Source organism: Gobio gobio (genome assembly GCF_949357685.1).
Source record: "Gobio gobio genome assembly, chromosome: 17".
In the NCBI taxonomy this organism is placed as follows: domain Eukaryota; kingdom Metazoa; phylum Chordata; class Actinopteri; order Cypriniformes; family Gobionidae; genus Gobio; species Gobio gobio.
In genome coordinates this window covers 4,301,206-4,316,054 of record NC_137110.1, presented here as the reverse complement: position 1 = coordinate 4,316,054, position 14,849 = coordinate 4,301,206, and the positions used below count along the sequence as shown (strand labels likewise).

Sequence of the window (14,849 nt, the reverse complement as noted above, 5' to 3'; positions counted from 1 at the left end):
TAATAAATAGGAATATAATGGTTTTTAAACCATTATTCCAACCCAACAGCCACTGAGATATGATTCTAAGAGAAATATTAACATATAATTCTAGTTAAATGGCCAAACCCTTGTCTACTGTTAAATGATGTGCAGCTGAAACCTTCCTCTGGGATTTACAATACACACATAGAAATGTCTAAAAAGGGGCCGGCATAAAAGAGTCCTGAATAGCTTCGAAAAATGAGTGTCTGTAACAGCACATGAACCCTCCAGATAGTCACTTGCCCCCATTCTGTGGCTCAAATCCATTAGTATGTGATGTAACCGCCACTGGCCATTCTCCTTTCAGAAATACTAAAGACAAAAGAAAGTGCTCAGTCTTCTGGAAAGCATGAGGAATTTCCTTGAGTTCTGCCAACCTAGTACACCTGAGATGTATAAACGTCATGAGGAGAGCTTGGTTTACATAAACACAAGACCACAAGTACTTCCTGCTCGGAGTCTGTGACATGACCTTGACTCCTCAATTGTTTGGGGATTCAACACTTGCCACCCATGTGCATTCTGGAGGCTAAAAACAAAGCTAAAAACAGCCTGACTCAACGATACGTCCTGCCAACTCGCTAAATAAAACCCAACTGATAAGAGTCTGGCGTATCCATGAACACCAGACATGTGTCATAATGGAGAGTTGCTCATAGACAGAGACATGAAGAGAAGGCAAGGTCAATAATTCTGACCAGAGCGGTTTCAAACATGTGACGCATACTGAGTAAGGAGTGAAAGAGGCTATTAGGGGGAAAAAAAGCCTGCCTGAACCACAGTTCTGTCACAAAACCTAGTGAGATTCCTACCTAGACAGCATTTGTAGGCGTCGTAGGTGTGGTCCTCAATTTGTAGACGACAAATTACACGCTTGAGATTTTTTTTCCAAGCAATCCCACAATGCACAGCAATGAGAACATGTTTTCATGCTTAAATATAAACTTAAATCAGACATTGCATGATTTCATTTGATTAAAATTATACTGAAGTAATTAAGTCGAAAAATCGTTCAAACCCTGATTGCATTAAAAATGTACAGAAACATTTCTATAATGAACTGAACATTGAGTGCCTTCAATGCATGATTACATTCTGATTGCTGTCAATATCCTGGCAACATATTTATAGGGCAAACACGTGTAAATGCATTCAAGTGCATCATCTTAAAATTCAGATTAGAGGTGGGCGATATACCGGTAGAGATGTTGGACTATCGTCTCTATCACGGTTACACTCATGTGACGTTCCTGTGCGGTCATGAAAGCTTATCGTTTGCATGTGTTTTTAATAGGGCTGTAATCTCCCTGTCGATTATTAGTCGATACGTTCTGGCTCATGGGCGTCACTAGGCCCATTTTAGGGGGGTTTCAAAATATTTGAGAAAACCAATCAAATCAGGGTAGGTGGGCTTCATGTACGCACAGAATCTGCTGAGGCTGAGCGCGAATTTTAGCTTGCCGACTCAACGTCAAGTGCGAGATATGTTGCTAAACTAAACATTTCATATTTGAAAGCAGCTTTTTTAGGTCAAAAATGTTAAAACACATGTCAAAAATATTCAGGCAAATGAATAAACTTGTCTAATTTCACCATTTTGAATTGAAATAGGCCTATGTAATGTCATTAAAATAATTAACAAACAAGAAATATTAACAAAGCAATTTTCTTCAGATTAGGCATAGTATTTGTAGTAATGAATAATAGTAATAAATGTGTGCATATTGTGAATTAATATAATTCCATTTGTAGCTTTCAGTAAATAAAAAAGCTCAGTTTTTTCAGCCTGCATTGGGCATAATATTAGTAATGAATGTGTGCATATTGTGAATTAATTTAATAAATTGAGTTACCTTTCCTGGTAGCCTTCAGTAAATTAACATGTATTATAAAAATAATTAAAAAACATAAATAGCCGTTAAACGTTTAGTCTCCATTGACGAACTTTATCAGTCATTTCTGTTCACTGACATGGTTTTCAAGCTATTGTTATCTAATTTTTGGCGTTCAGAACATCTTAAAATGCACAAATGTAGATCATGGAAATCAATTTTCTCGAGGGGTCATGCCCCCGAACCCCCCTAACCTCACATTTGGGATCTCATTGATTATAAACCTGCCTACATTGTATGATTAAGGGCATGAACAATATGGGAATGCAGAATAAGGAATTAATATTTGATTTATAAGTATTAATAAACAGTCAATATCCTAATATGCATACTAATAAGCTACTAGTTAATAGTGAGAATTGGACCCTAAACTTTTTCATACCCTCACTGGCTGAGCCCCCCTAAAATGAAAATCCTAGAATCGCCCCTGTTCTGCCTCGACCAAAATTCTGATTGGTACATTTTTTGCCGCATTCATTTCATCAGTTTTGCCGCGTTCATTTGATCAGGTGGAAAGCACTAATTGCTAATGGGGGTGTTTTCAGAGCAGCCCTGATTCACAGGTAACAGTCTGTCTTCAGAACACCCCCCTTGTTTTCACTTCTTTTGGATTAGCCCAACCCACTAGAGAAGAGAGACAGATTGAAGTAACGTTAGGCTACTTTGCTGTATATTATTTATTTATTTAATTGTGAGAGCGTTTTTCTAGTCAGTCCTCTTCTACCAAGTCAACAAAGACAAAGACATCGACAGTGTGGCAGCATTTTTTTTTTTTTTTATAGAAAATGGGAAAAAAGTCGAATGCACATTTTGCAAGCAATAGTTTGCATATCACAGCTCAACGACAAACATGTCAGATCACCTAAAAATGGTAAGTTAACTAGCGATGCGCTGTGGCCACTGTTTGTATTAGTTGAGCCTATGCTTTATTTTTCAGTTATTTTGCACTTTATTTCGTTTCTGCTCTTTTTGGCCTGTTTAATAAATAATTCCTTTTTTATTAAAGTGGACGTGCCTTTTGTGTTTAAGAGTAAAAGCTTTAAGTTAATAGTCTATTCGTGTCTCAGCCGCGAAGCTGCACAGAGCGGCTGAAATGATTGTGTCTGTCAGTTATTATAATACATATGACAAAAGCAATTGTCTAAATGATGTTGCATATTCCTCAAAAGTTGCCTTGATGATAACACTAGTTGACAACATAGTACTATATTATTTTGGGAAATCATATTGCGCAGGTGCAGGTGCACGGGATGCAACGCTGTCAGAGCCGACAGACTGGTGTGTCAGACTCATTTCAGTGCAAAATAATCAGCTCAAAAGCCATTTAATATACTGCAAATAGCCTACTAGTTTATGTTTATGTATAATTCATTTAGGCAGACAACAAGGCTACCAAGTACTGCGCACAGTGCGCAGCTAATTCATTTAACGTTTTTTTTCCTAACGTCATTTTAGCCGAAAATTTAGGACTTCAGTCGACCAAGATTTTCTTTGGTTGATTCCAGCCCTAGTTTTTAAGCATTGCGGGTTAAAAACAGGTGATTTTAAACCTCTGAAGCACAATTATCTGCTGCTAATCAGCTTCTCAGCGCTGTTTGAGAGACGTGCAACATGTCATAACTGGGCTTGAGCGGGTAAATACACATACCTGTGTCAAAGTGACATGTATTTGCAAGTAAAAATATGTTATGTCTTAAAGGGTCATCACAGCCTATGACGTTGACATGAAGATTAATTTAAACCAGGAAGTTGAAAATAGAGCAAAAGGGTTTCAAATTAACTAGTTTTCTCCCACATTCAACACTAAGAGATGGTAATAACTAGGGATGCACCGAAATGAAAATTCTTGGCCGAAACCGAAAACCGAAAAAGAGGAAACCAAGGCCGAAAGCCGAAAACCCAAACACCGAAAGAAATTATGCCAAATATTAGTACCATTGCATTTATCGCTATGACTGTGTACTAACTTTACTAAAATCAAGGCATTGCAATTGCATACATTAATATTAAAGTTTCAAAGAATAAATCAATTACAAGTTATGCCAATATTTATTTAGCACATTGCAACAAGGCAGAGTATAAAATAAAATTCAAACTAAAATGTTTAACTTGACCCCACTCATTTGTACATTAAATAATAATGTACAGGCCTACAGAACGGTTTTTAAATTAAATGTTCTCTCATAAAAACAAAGTGCATTTAGGTCTAGTGCATTTAAAATTGTTCTCTGTAGGACTACTACAAGAAAGTGCATTCAGAACAAGTGCAACTGCTTAAAGATACATTTATTTTCTCTGTAGGCCTTTAACATAATAGTGTACCAAAGCAAAGACTGCCATAGCCCATATGTTAACTGTAGAATAGGGGTGTAGCGGTACACAAAACTGACGGTTCGGTACAGCAGTTTTACAAAATGGCTTTTTATTTATTTTTATTGGTTAACTGAAAAAAAAAAGTCTGTCCTTAAATGAATTAAATTATAACTAAAAGTTTATTGAATATATTGCTCTAAACTATATAGGGAGCCCTTACTTGCACATTAATATTAAAGGTTAAAAACAGAGCCCAAACTATTAGCCTAAATTCAGTTGCTATGTATTTTTAGGTCTAATAATCAACACTCAAATAACATCGTACACAAACATGTACACTTCACATAAGGCAGTTTTTGCAATAACTTCTAAATCTAATTATAAAATAGTTTTAAATCCAATTCGTTGTTGAAATATAATCATTTATACACAGTGTCTGTCATTTTATTTAAACATACATGAAATAATCAAGATATCATTAACAGGTTAAGTAGAATATAATGAATATAACGACTAATATAGGTCATATATTTAGTGAAAGAGTTGATTTCTCTAGTGAACTAACAGCTGTGGACACTGAGGTGCCTGAGGTAAATTATGCATTGACTGTATGCATTGACTACATGACTGTTTAGTTTACAGCAGTTATAGTGAGGTCTTTCCGCCGTTGAAACACTGATTGAGCGATTACACCACATATATACACATGACAGTAAGTTGTAATGTATCCTCAACACACCTTAGATGTTCATTCATGTTTATTCTTTAGGAAGAGATGATCGATCGCGCTCACAGATGATCGCGTTCACGCGCGCGCGCTGCCGCCAGATTGAAGTGTGTTCCGCGCTTAAAACATGCCCACTGTTAAAGATTGCGTTCGGTTTCACAGTGAAGTCTGGTCCTCTTCTCATCGAGAACATGAGCTCTCGCTGTCAGTGCGTGTGCATGGAGCAGACGTGGGTGTTTCTCAGATATACTGAAACACGTCCACACCGCAGACATGTTGCTTCAGACAAGCACGTGCAGGTCGCGGTTTCTGGTTGCGTCATCACAACATTTCGGCCATGTTGTTTCGGTGATAAAAGTCTTTCGGCCGAAAATTTTCGGTGGCCGAATATTCGGTGCATCCCTAGTAATAACATTGTCTTCCATGATGTTCAACACACATACTTCTGTTAAAATCTCAAAACATTTGGTTTAGGGTTTCATGACCCTGTAAGTTGAGAAAGAACTGAGAAATTGAGGAAGAACACCACATGAGTAGCCTATATTGGATCCGTGCAGTTGGTCTTAAAGTGACAGTGTCCAAATTTACCTGCTGTCATTATTAATAATGCTAATCAGACAACAAACAAAGAGAGAAAATCTCTCACTGCTCTTGACTGAATCACTTTTGTAACTTTAATAAGAATAAATGTTCATGCTTTTTATACATTTGATTACTTTATACATTTTATGAAGTATTTCTAGTGCTTGAAGTTCTTCAGGTAATTCTGTTGTAATTTGTTTTCTTTGTTCTTTCATTATCATGGTTTATTTGTCTTTAGTAAGCTTTTTTTAGGCTAGTATAGTTTTTGTTAATGGTATTGGAAATGGTGATAAGAATTATGTGAATTTTGGTGGTATCAAAAATGTTAAAAAAACGAACTATATTGTGATATACAGTCAAAACAAAAACGATTCAGACACAGATATATTGTTTCACTAGCGTGTGCAGGACACTATAGTTCATTTATGTACATGAGGATCGCAAAATAACGTAAACTGTGACATATTATACCCAATATATTCTTCATACAGTGACTACCAGAATTAAAAAATGCAAGCAAAATGATTCAGACTCTTTGACCTGAGCATGTTTGGCTTCAGTGTTGTTTCTTGAATTGCTAATGTGACCTTTGACACCACATGAACAAAACGAAGCATTGCTTGCTCATTGGTTGAGCTAAAATGGTATTATCTAATTGTGTTCCTTTAAATTTAACAACTGATTGGTCGATTATGATCCATTACATTCCTTTCTATCAAAGTTATCCGACATTATCAAGATGAATTTGTTCAGTTTAACTTGAGATCTTGCCATATTTTATTACCATTTTCTAAACTATAGCGAATAAACAGTGATAATGTGAGAAAATGTTGAAGGTGTCTGAATAAGTTTTGGTTTGACTGTATATATCGTGATAAAAAGTTACTCATACATAACGATATAATGCTTTGGTCATATCACCCACCCCTAATTTAGCTCATTGGCTTTCTCCATTTTTACATGGCTAGCGCTGGATTTTTATTAATACTAATATGTGACAATTTAACAGTTGTCGTCTTGGCTTCAACAACCGAATTTTAAAACAACTCGACTACCTGTACAACCCAAGACAGGCGCTGGAGTCAGTAAACAATGGAAAGTAACCACGCCAGCATCATTTTCACAGTCCGAACGCCTCAAACTGATGATGTTGATGCACGTTCAGAAGCAATATTGTGAAAAAAAAACGCTGAATAAGGCAGAATATGGTGCTGACGAGAAATTGCACTGTGTTTACAGGATTTAACAGCATGATCGTCTATCATTTTCAGACCTGAGCGTATATGAAGTCATTATTGGGAGCTCGGTAAACACTGGTGTGTGGAAATCCCTATTTACACTGTAACCAGCCTGGACTCGAGCGTCTCGTTTCTGATCTAACACCATGAGCCGGAGACCTAAATAATGTAGTATATGTGCTTTCTATTGCTTTTATTTATTTACATCGAGATATTTTTGACGTGGAACACGTTATGTGTTGCCTAGGGGGAATCAGTGTGTCGAGCTAAGTTCATCCAATTTTTTGATTACATCTCCCCTATTCCCCAGGCACGTTTTCCCGGTGTTCTCGCTCCGGCTTGCTCTCTCCGCAGGGTAAAGCGTATTGAGGGGCGCGCGGCTGTCACACCTGTCCTCACGCTGTCAGCATCAGAGCACACATGCTGAGCTACTAACAGGATATGACATACAAGACACAAGCGCTCCAGCTCAGGGTGGCGTGGCGGCACTGAAGTGTGAGGAGAGGAGACCAGATGCAGAATTAGGCCACAGTTTTAGCAACTACACTAACTTTAAAGGGTTAGTTCACCCAAAAATTAAAATTCTGTCATTAATTACTCACCCTCATGTCGTTCGACACCCGTAAGACCTCCGTTCATTTTCGGAACACAAATGAAGATATTTTAGTGTAAATCTGATGCTGAGAAAGGCTTCAGATAGGCCTCCATTGGCATTCAGTACATTTACACTCACAAGACCATAAAAGGCACTTAAAACGTCGTTACAAAGTCCATCTCACCACAGTGGCTCTACAATTATTTTACGAAGCGACGACAATAGTTTTTGTGCGCAAAAAAAAAATCTAAATAACACCTTTATCCAACTTGTTCTTGTCTTCCGTGTGTGTCTCCACGACGCATGCGCGAGAATATGACGTAGCGCCAGCGTTCGGGAATCCATGAAATGCGCACTTAAGCCCCATTTTGAGAACTACGCCGAGACCTAAAGCACGATCAATGTAGAATTCAACAGCTTAGACACGCGCGTCTTCCTCTGCTTGTAAACAAATCTCTTCTGGGTCTTGTGTCCGAACGCCGGATCTGCGTCATATTCTCGCGCATGCGTCGTGGAGGCACACACGGAAGACAAGAACAAGCTGGATAAAGGTGTTATTTTGATTTTTTTTGGCGCACAAAAACTATTGTCGTCGCATCGTAAAATAATTGTAGAGTCACTGTGGTGAGATGGACTTTGTAACGACGTTTTAAGTGCCTTTTATGGTCTTGTGAGTGTAAATGTACTGAATGCCAATGGAGGCCGATCTGAAGCCTTTCTCAGCATCAGCTTTCAACTAAAATATCTTCATTTGTGTCTGAATATGAACGGAGGTCTTACGGGTGTCGAACGACATGAGGGTGAGGAATTAATGACAGAATTTTCATCTTTGGGTGAACTAACCCTTTAAGAGATTAAATCAGCCTTTTGACGAACTCTGATACTTCCAAACTCAAGCGAAATGTCTGATTGGTGATAAATTGTGCGCACTATAGGTTAAAAACCAGAGAGATATCCTCTCTCAAATCCTCTCTTTCCCTTGTAGTTGGAAAACATGAGCAATGTTAACCAGACTGCATGAAATCTGACACGTACTAGATAAGCCAGGCTAATGAATCAGATAAATATCTGGCAAAATTTAAAGTGGCACATTATGTGCAAAAAATCTATTTGCATCCTTGTCAATAAACAGTAGAGCTGCACAATTAATTGTTAAAAGATCGTGATTGATTCAAACACACACACGTAAATGGCAGCAGTTTGGCGGTCTATTAAACCTTCACAGCGAACAGATCCGTGTTCACGCTGATCCAGAGAGAGCAGATGTCATGTATAGGTTTGCTTCACAAACAGTGTTTTCAACTACACAGTATTCAAGTTATATCAGAAGTACTGTGATAGAGGTTTATAGCTCGGATATGAACACTGATGCATGTAGCGAGCAAATACATTTTGAAGGTGAAACTGACGCATCAAATATAACGGTGGCGACAAGTGACTGTTAACAAATGTATTTGTCATTGAATCATTCATTCAACACGATTTATTTTTGGAGCATTTTGTGAAAATTGCATGATCGAGGACCTTTGCTTGTAAGTCTTTTAATGCTATCTAAAGATATCTCGATATCCATACAATACGATATGACTACGTGTTCGGTGAAAACCAGAATCTGAATTAAAATGTGTTTGATTTAAGCCTACATTTCAAAAATTTGTGTCAGAAAATGTATTGTTTTTAAGCCTTTGGCACATACGATCACACAGGTGTGATCAGTCTAGGCTGGCCCTGAGCGGATGATCAAGCGCATCACATGATCAAATGTTGAATTTAGCCAGAGACAGGCGCGCTCAGAGCTGTCATACATCACAACTTTTCAGTGTTTTCAACCACATACTGTTTATTTTAGGTTTCAAACATATAAATTCTCATAAGTACTAAAAAACCAATACATTTAGAGTTTGTAAAATACACACTGATGTCTATGGAAGAGGTAATAATAATCCTTTCCATTATAATTCGACACGTTTTATTCATATCGGATACACATTGTGTAAGTAACTTCAATGTTTACTCTATTCTATTCCCAGTTCACCAGCCACTTACTTTTAAGAATTTTGGGAGAAGTGGATGAATTCACGTGTTGTAAACATAGAGGTTGTAAATCCAACAGATCCGATTCTCTGAACTGCGTCTGCGGCACAAACTAACACGGCGGCGCCCATCGCGCATACAGCTCAACTAATGCCATCGTTATAAAGGTGTTTAAACTACAATATACTTCCACTTGCATGTATTTGACAATCGGAATATCAGATATTTCATGCTATAGCTAACACATTTGTGAATATTCTGAATAAAAAAGGAAAAAATGACATAAAAGCAGATCATCATTCATTCAGCGCTGTTGCTGCTGCGGTGTGTCACGTGACAAGCAATGACGCGTCACCATGGAAACGCCGCCCCCCCTCTCACAATATAGTTCCCACGCCCCTGGTAGTGTGCGCGCGCTGGCTTTAGCGGTGCATTCAAGGGCACTCGTAAAACTGATGTTTGTTGTGACTGCCAGAGTTGTATGCAGGGCGAGCGCGGAGAGGGGAAATCTATATCGTTGCTTTTTTCGATAGTAATATCTTGAAAGTTCATATCTAGATATAGATACGATAACGATATATCGTTCAGCCCTACTGACCAGTGCCCAAAGCGTCGCTCCATAAAGACATGGATGAGCGAGTTTGGTGTGGAGGAACTGGACTGGCCTGCAGAGAGTCCTGACCTCAACCCGATTGAACACCTTTGGGATGAATTAGAGCGGAGACTGAGAGCCAGGCCTTCTCGTCCAACATCAGTGCCTGACCTCACAAATGCGCTTCTAGAAGAATGGTCAAAAATCCTCATAAACACACTCCTAAACCTTGAGGAAAGCCTTCCCAGAAGAGCTGAAAAGGGTGGGCCGACTCCAAATTAAACCCTACAGATTAAGACTGGGATGACATTAAAGTTCATGTGCATGTAAAGGCAGGCGTCCCAAAACTTTTGCCAATATAGTGCATCTACATTATACTACGGGGCTGTTGAATGCTCGAATCTGATCTAAAGTAGTTCCAGCAGGTTGAGACCGCATTACAGTTCCATATCACTCCGCCAAATGATTTCAGTTATTTCAAAGCTCCTTACAGCTGACAATTGCAAAAGAACCAAAACCCACAGCGACACTGACAAAACAAATAAATATAGTAAATAGGGGTGTAACGGTACACGTATTCGAAGCGAACCGTTTCTGTACAGTGGGTGTGTGTACCGAACAGTTACGAATGCAATCTTTAACAGTTGACAGTCGGCTTGTTTTAAGCGCAGAACACACTTCAATCCTAGTTCCCACTCGAACATAATGAGTATTCAGTCCATTTCATCAAGAAATTCAAACGATAAATGCCGTTTTGACGCTCTTTAATGTGACGACTGATCACTGTAGGCACGTCAGTTCAAGCGGCCGTGTGTGAACGCAATCATCTGTGAACGTGAGCTCTTCCTAAAGAATAAACATGAATTAATATCTTAAAGGATGTTGAGGATACATCAACACTGAATCGTATCATATGTTGTGTAATCGCTCAGTGTTTTAACCGCGGAAAGACGTCAATAACACAGCTTGTAAACGATGTCATGTAGCATCACATTTACCTCAGGCAGTCCTTCAGTGTCCACAGCTGTGAGTTCACTAGAGAAATCAACTCTTTCACTAAATATATGCTCTATATCAGCCGTTATATTAATTCTACATAACTTGTTAGTGATGTCTTGACTATTTAGTGTATGTTTAAATAAATCTGTCATGAAAATGACAGTCACTAAGATTATATTTCAACAACGAATTGGAGAAAAAACGATTTTATAATTAGATTAAGAAGTTATTGCAAAAACTGCCTTATGTGAAGTTTGCATACTATGTTATTTGAGTGTTGATTATATCTAAACATAAATAGCCAGTGAATTTAGGCGAATAGTTTGGGCTCTGTTGTTAACCTTTAATATTAATGTGCAAAGTAAGGGCTCCCTTTATAGTTTACAGCAATATCTTTAAGAAACTTTTAGTTATAATTTAATTCATTTAAGGACAGACACAATTTTTTTCAGTAAACCACTGATTAATAATAATAAATAAAAAGCAATTTTGTAAAACTGCTGTACCGAACCCGTACCGAACCGTCAGTTTTGTGTACCGTTACAACCCTAATAGTAAACAATAGGATAAAAACCACAAATTATGTCCACAAAATTACTTTTATTAGGCTATGTCGGTTTCTCCCACTCACACAGAAACGTGTTGTCAACGCAGCTCTGATGAGTTTATCAGTAAAAAGGTTTAACAACTTAAAAGCTACATGAAATTTCTTACTAGCGATGTAATAACGCCGCTGTTTTTGAAGCAGATAAACTTACGTTTTGCTATTAGTAGAAACGCTGCGGCTGAACACTGTTGACAGATACACAGACTCATGTAATACACACTTAATCTCTCTCTCTAATAACTGCATTAATAACGGCATTATTCTGCTATCAGTGGCTCAAAATGTTATTAGCTCTAAAATGGCGTTTTTGGAATTAGCAACAGAGGCTTGGGATGAGATTTAAGAAATGTAAGAAATTAGTCCTACACACACAAGAGCATTTAAAGGACAAAAACCTGACAAATGTCTTGAAATACAACATCTGAACAATGTTGAGGTGTGGTAACCGTCGTATAAAGTATAAAGTTTACAATTGTAAAATAATGCACACCCAAGGTGTAATTCCTTACACTCTAAAAAATGCTGGGTTTAAAACAACCCAAGTTGGGTTGAAAATGGACTAATCCAGCAATTGGGTTGTTTTAACCCAGTAAATGGGTTAAATGTTGGCATAAAACAAACCAATTGCCGTGTTAAAACAACCCAATATTTGAGTTAAAACAACCCTATAGCTGGGTTAGTCCATTTTCAACCCAACTTGGGTTGTTTTTAACCCAGAGTTTTTTAAAGTGTACTTATAATACAGCTCTTGTGCACCCTACTCTCTACATTACACTGTAAAAAAAAAGCTTCATTTACAGTGTTTGTCCAATGAATTTAAATTGACAAAGTTCTCTCAATGTCAGGGTAGTGCCATATTAATTTTTTTACCAGGAATGAAAACGAGGCTGTGAAGGATAGTAGTACAGTGTTCATATTGTTCATCTGACTAAGGTCTATTGGCCATAAAAGCCCAACTGCAAACATCACTCGTGCATTCTGCAGCACAGCTAATAGATTGTAAAATCTGTTTTTGTACTGATCATTTGTTGATCCACGTACCAGAACATCCACTGACAGGTGTGTATCAACATTCAGAATCGTGCGGGATACACACACCCCACCGGTTTTCAGAATCAAGCATGCTTTCGTTTACCACCAATGGACCAGAAAGAATAAAAATGGATTGGTTACAGTGGGAGCACTCAGCTTTAATGAAGTATAATTGAATGGTAAAGTCTTTTGTTTGGAGCGGTCTTTATCTGATTCTCACAGCAGGGTTACTCGACAAGTGCACGACCTGCAGACTCGAACCTGGACGCCTTGCTAAAAGACAAACTGCATCTTCATGGATGCACGTACACTTCATATAATGCCAAGCACCAATAGAACAAGAGAGAGCTGAGAATATTAATGACAAGGCCTGAGCACAACACAGAATCCATGGAAACCACATAATTAAACATTGATAACTGTTTTTTTTTCCCAATGCAGAGGTGAGTATAGCTAATGGACGTATTGCATAATGTGGAGAAAATCTGCAATTGACCTAAACAATAACTGATAATGATGATGTAGATGACACAATATGCTTATGCACTCTGCAAACTATTATTTATATTTTAATATCATATAACAGTGTTGAGATACACAGGAGGGCATCCATCCCCATGCAGAAACATGCCTAAACATGTCATGAGCACAGTACAGATGGTAAAATCACGGTACTTTTACATAATTTAACCCCCCAAAAAGTGCCATAATACATTTGGAAGTACCTTGCACAGTATCACCATACCATAATACTCCAATGTGCTCCGATGGGGAATGTATGAGCATGTGCGCAAATCATATAAACATGCTTAGAAAACACGTACAAAAAAAACTGTATTTATATGGAAAGCAATTGCGTATTGTCGCGGTTTATGCCAAAAAAAACATTGCATTTCTTACTGCTTGATTTAAAATTTATAAAAATATTGTGATTTGAAGTCTCGCGCATTAGATGCTGGTGTGTGTTGTGTTTGCATCCCATCTCTAATCGACCCGCACATCATATGCTCACTAAAAATCTCCTCAAGACGAGTTGCAAAGCACTGGCATGCATGTGACAAATAGCACTGGGAAACGAAATCTTTCGCGGGAGCCTGAACACACACACACACACACACACACACACACGACGTGCTTGACTTACCGAGCAGGAGCAGTTTCACCTCCCTCGCCGCCTTCTCTCCATCCTCCCGCAGGTTTTTGTCGATCATCTTTGATCTCTCGACGGCCGCCTTGTCTTCTGTGCTCACCGTGCATCCCATGATCGAAGCGTGCGCGCGTCAAACTTCAACGAAATACGTCAGATCGGCCGAAGAACTGTAAACTATAAAGACGCCGCGTGGATTGACAGATGTGATATGAGGCGCAAAGTGTCACAGTTTAAAAGGGTTGATTAGGAGAATGCCCGGCCTGTGATTCTCCATCAATCAGGAGGGCTAGAATCTGTTTAGACGCGATTAAAAAGTTGCTTTAGCGTTCCACCAAATCAATCAATCAATCAGTCTTCCGTCCTTTAGCGCCTCCGTTGAGATCAAAGAGCAGCCGCGATGTCGGCGCTTTCATCTGTTACCGCCGCTCACAGTTGTTGAAATCATTTGCGTGCACTGAATCAGGTGCCGCGTGAATATATCCAACTCTTGAGAAATTCTGCCGCCAAACAGCTCTTTTCCCGTAATTATTGAAAAATTCGAACGTGCTGCATATCGATCCGAACGCTTATTTAGAACGAATTTCGAATATTTAAATATTCAAATTGCGACCGTTGCAGCGTTCGGCGTGGCGCTCCGCTCGCGCTGCTCTCTTCTGAGGAATAAACAGAGCGTAAGAATGTGCAAAAGCCAAAGCGTGCTCGCACCCACCCACTGATCAACAACTGCCCGTGGATTGTGGGAAATGCAGTAGTTTTCTGCTGCTGCTGATTCCGAACAACTAAGTTATGGGATGTTCGAATCGTTTTAGCGAATCGGTTCGCTCATATGATTCAATGAACTCGTTGCAAATGATTCATTGATTCTTCTCAAATATCATTCAAGGTTAAATTATATATTATTATTAACACACTGGCGTTTAAACAAAAATGAAATATACTACATACGTAACAAGAAACATTTCACAGAAAATACATTTTTTGTTTACATACACTCTAAAAAATGCTGGGTTAAAAATAACCCAAGTTGGGTTGAAAATGGACTAACCCAGCGATTGGGTTGTTTT

The 14,849-nt window shown here is 38.5% G+C and overlaps 1 protein-coding gene across 1 annotated transcript in view; it reads right to left on the bottom strand.

Annotated features, from left to right (window-relative positions):
* gnai2b (guanine nucleotide binding protein (G protein), alpha inhibiting activity polypeptide 2b) overlaps nt 1-14,514 on the bottom strand; it is a 104,144-nt gene extending 89,630 nt beyond the window's left edge. The window contains exon 1 of the mRNA XM_079841629.1: nt 13,780-14,514. Coding sequence (XP_079697755.1) covers nt 13,780-13,897 — 118 coding nt within the window. The 5' untranslated portion in view covers nt 13,898-14,514. The remainder of the gene's footprint in view (nt 1-13,779) is intronic.
* Between the last annotated feature and the right edge of the window lie 335 nt (nt 14,515-14,849).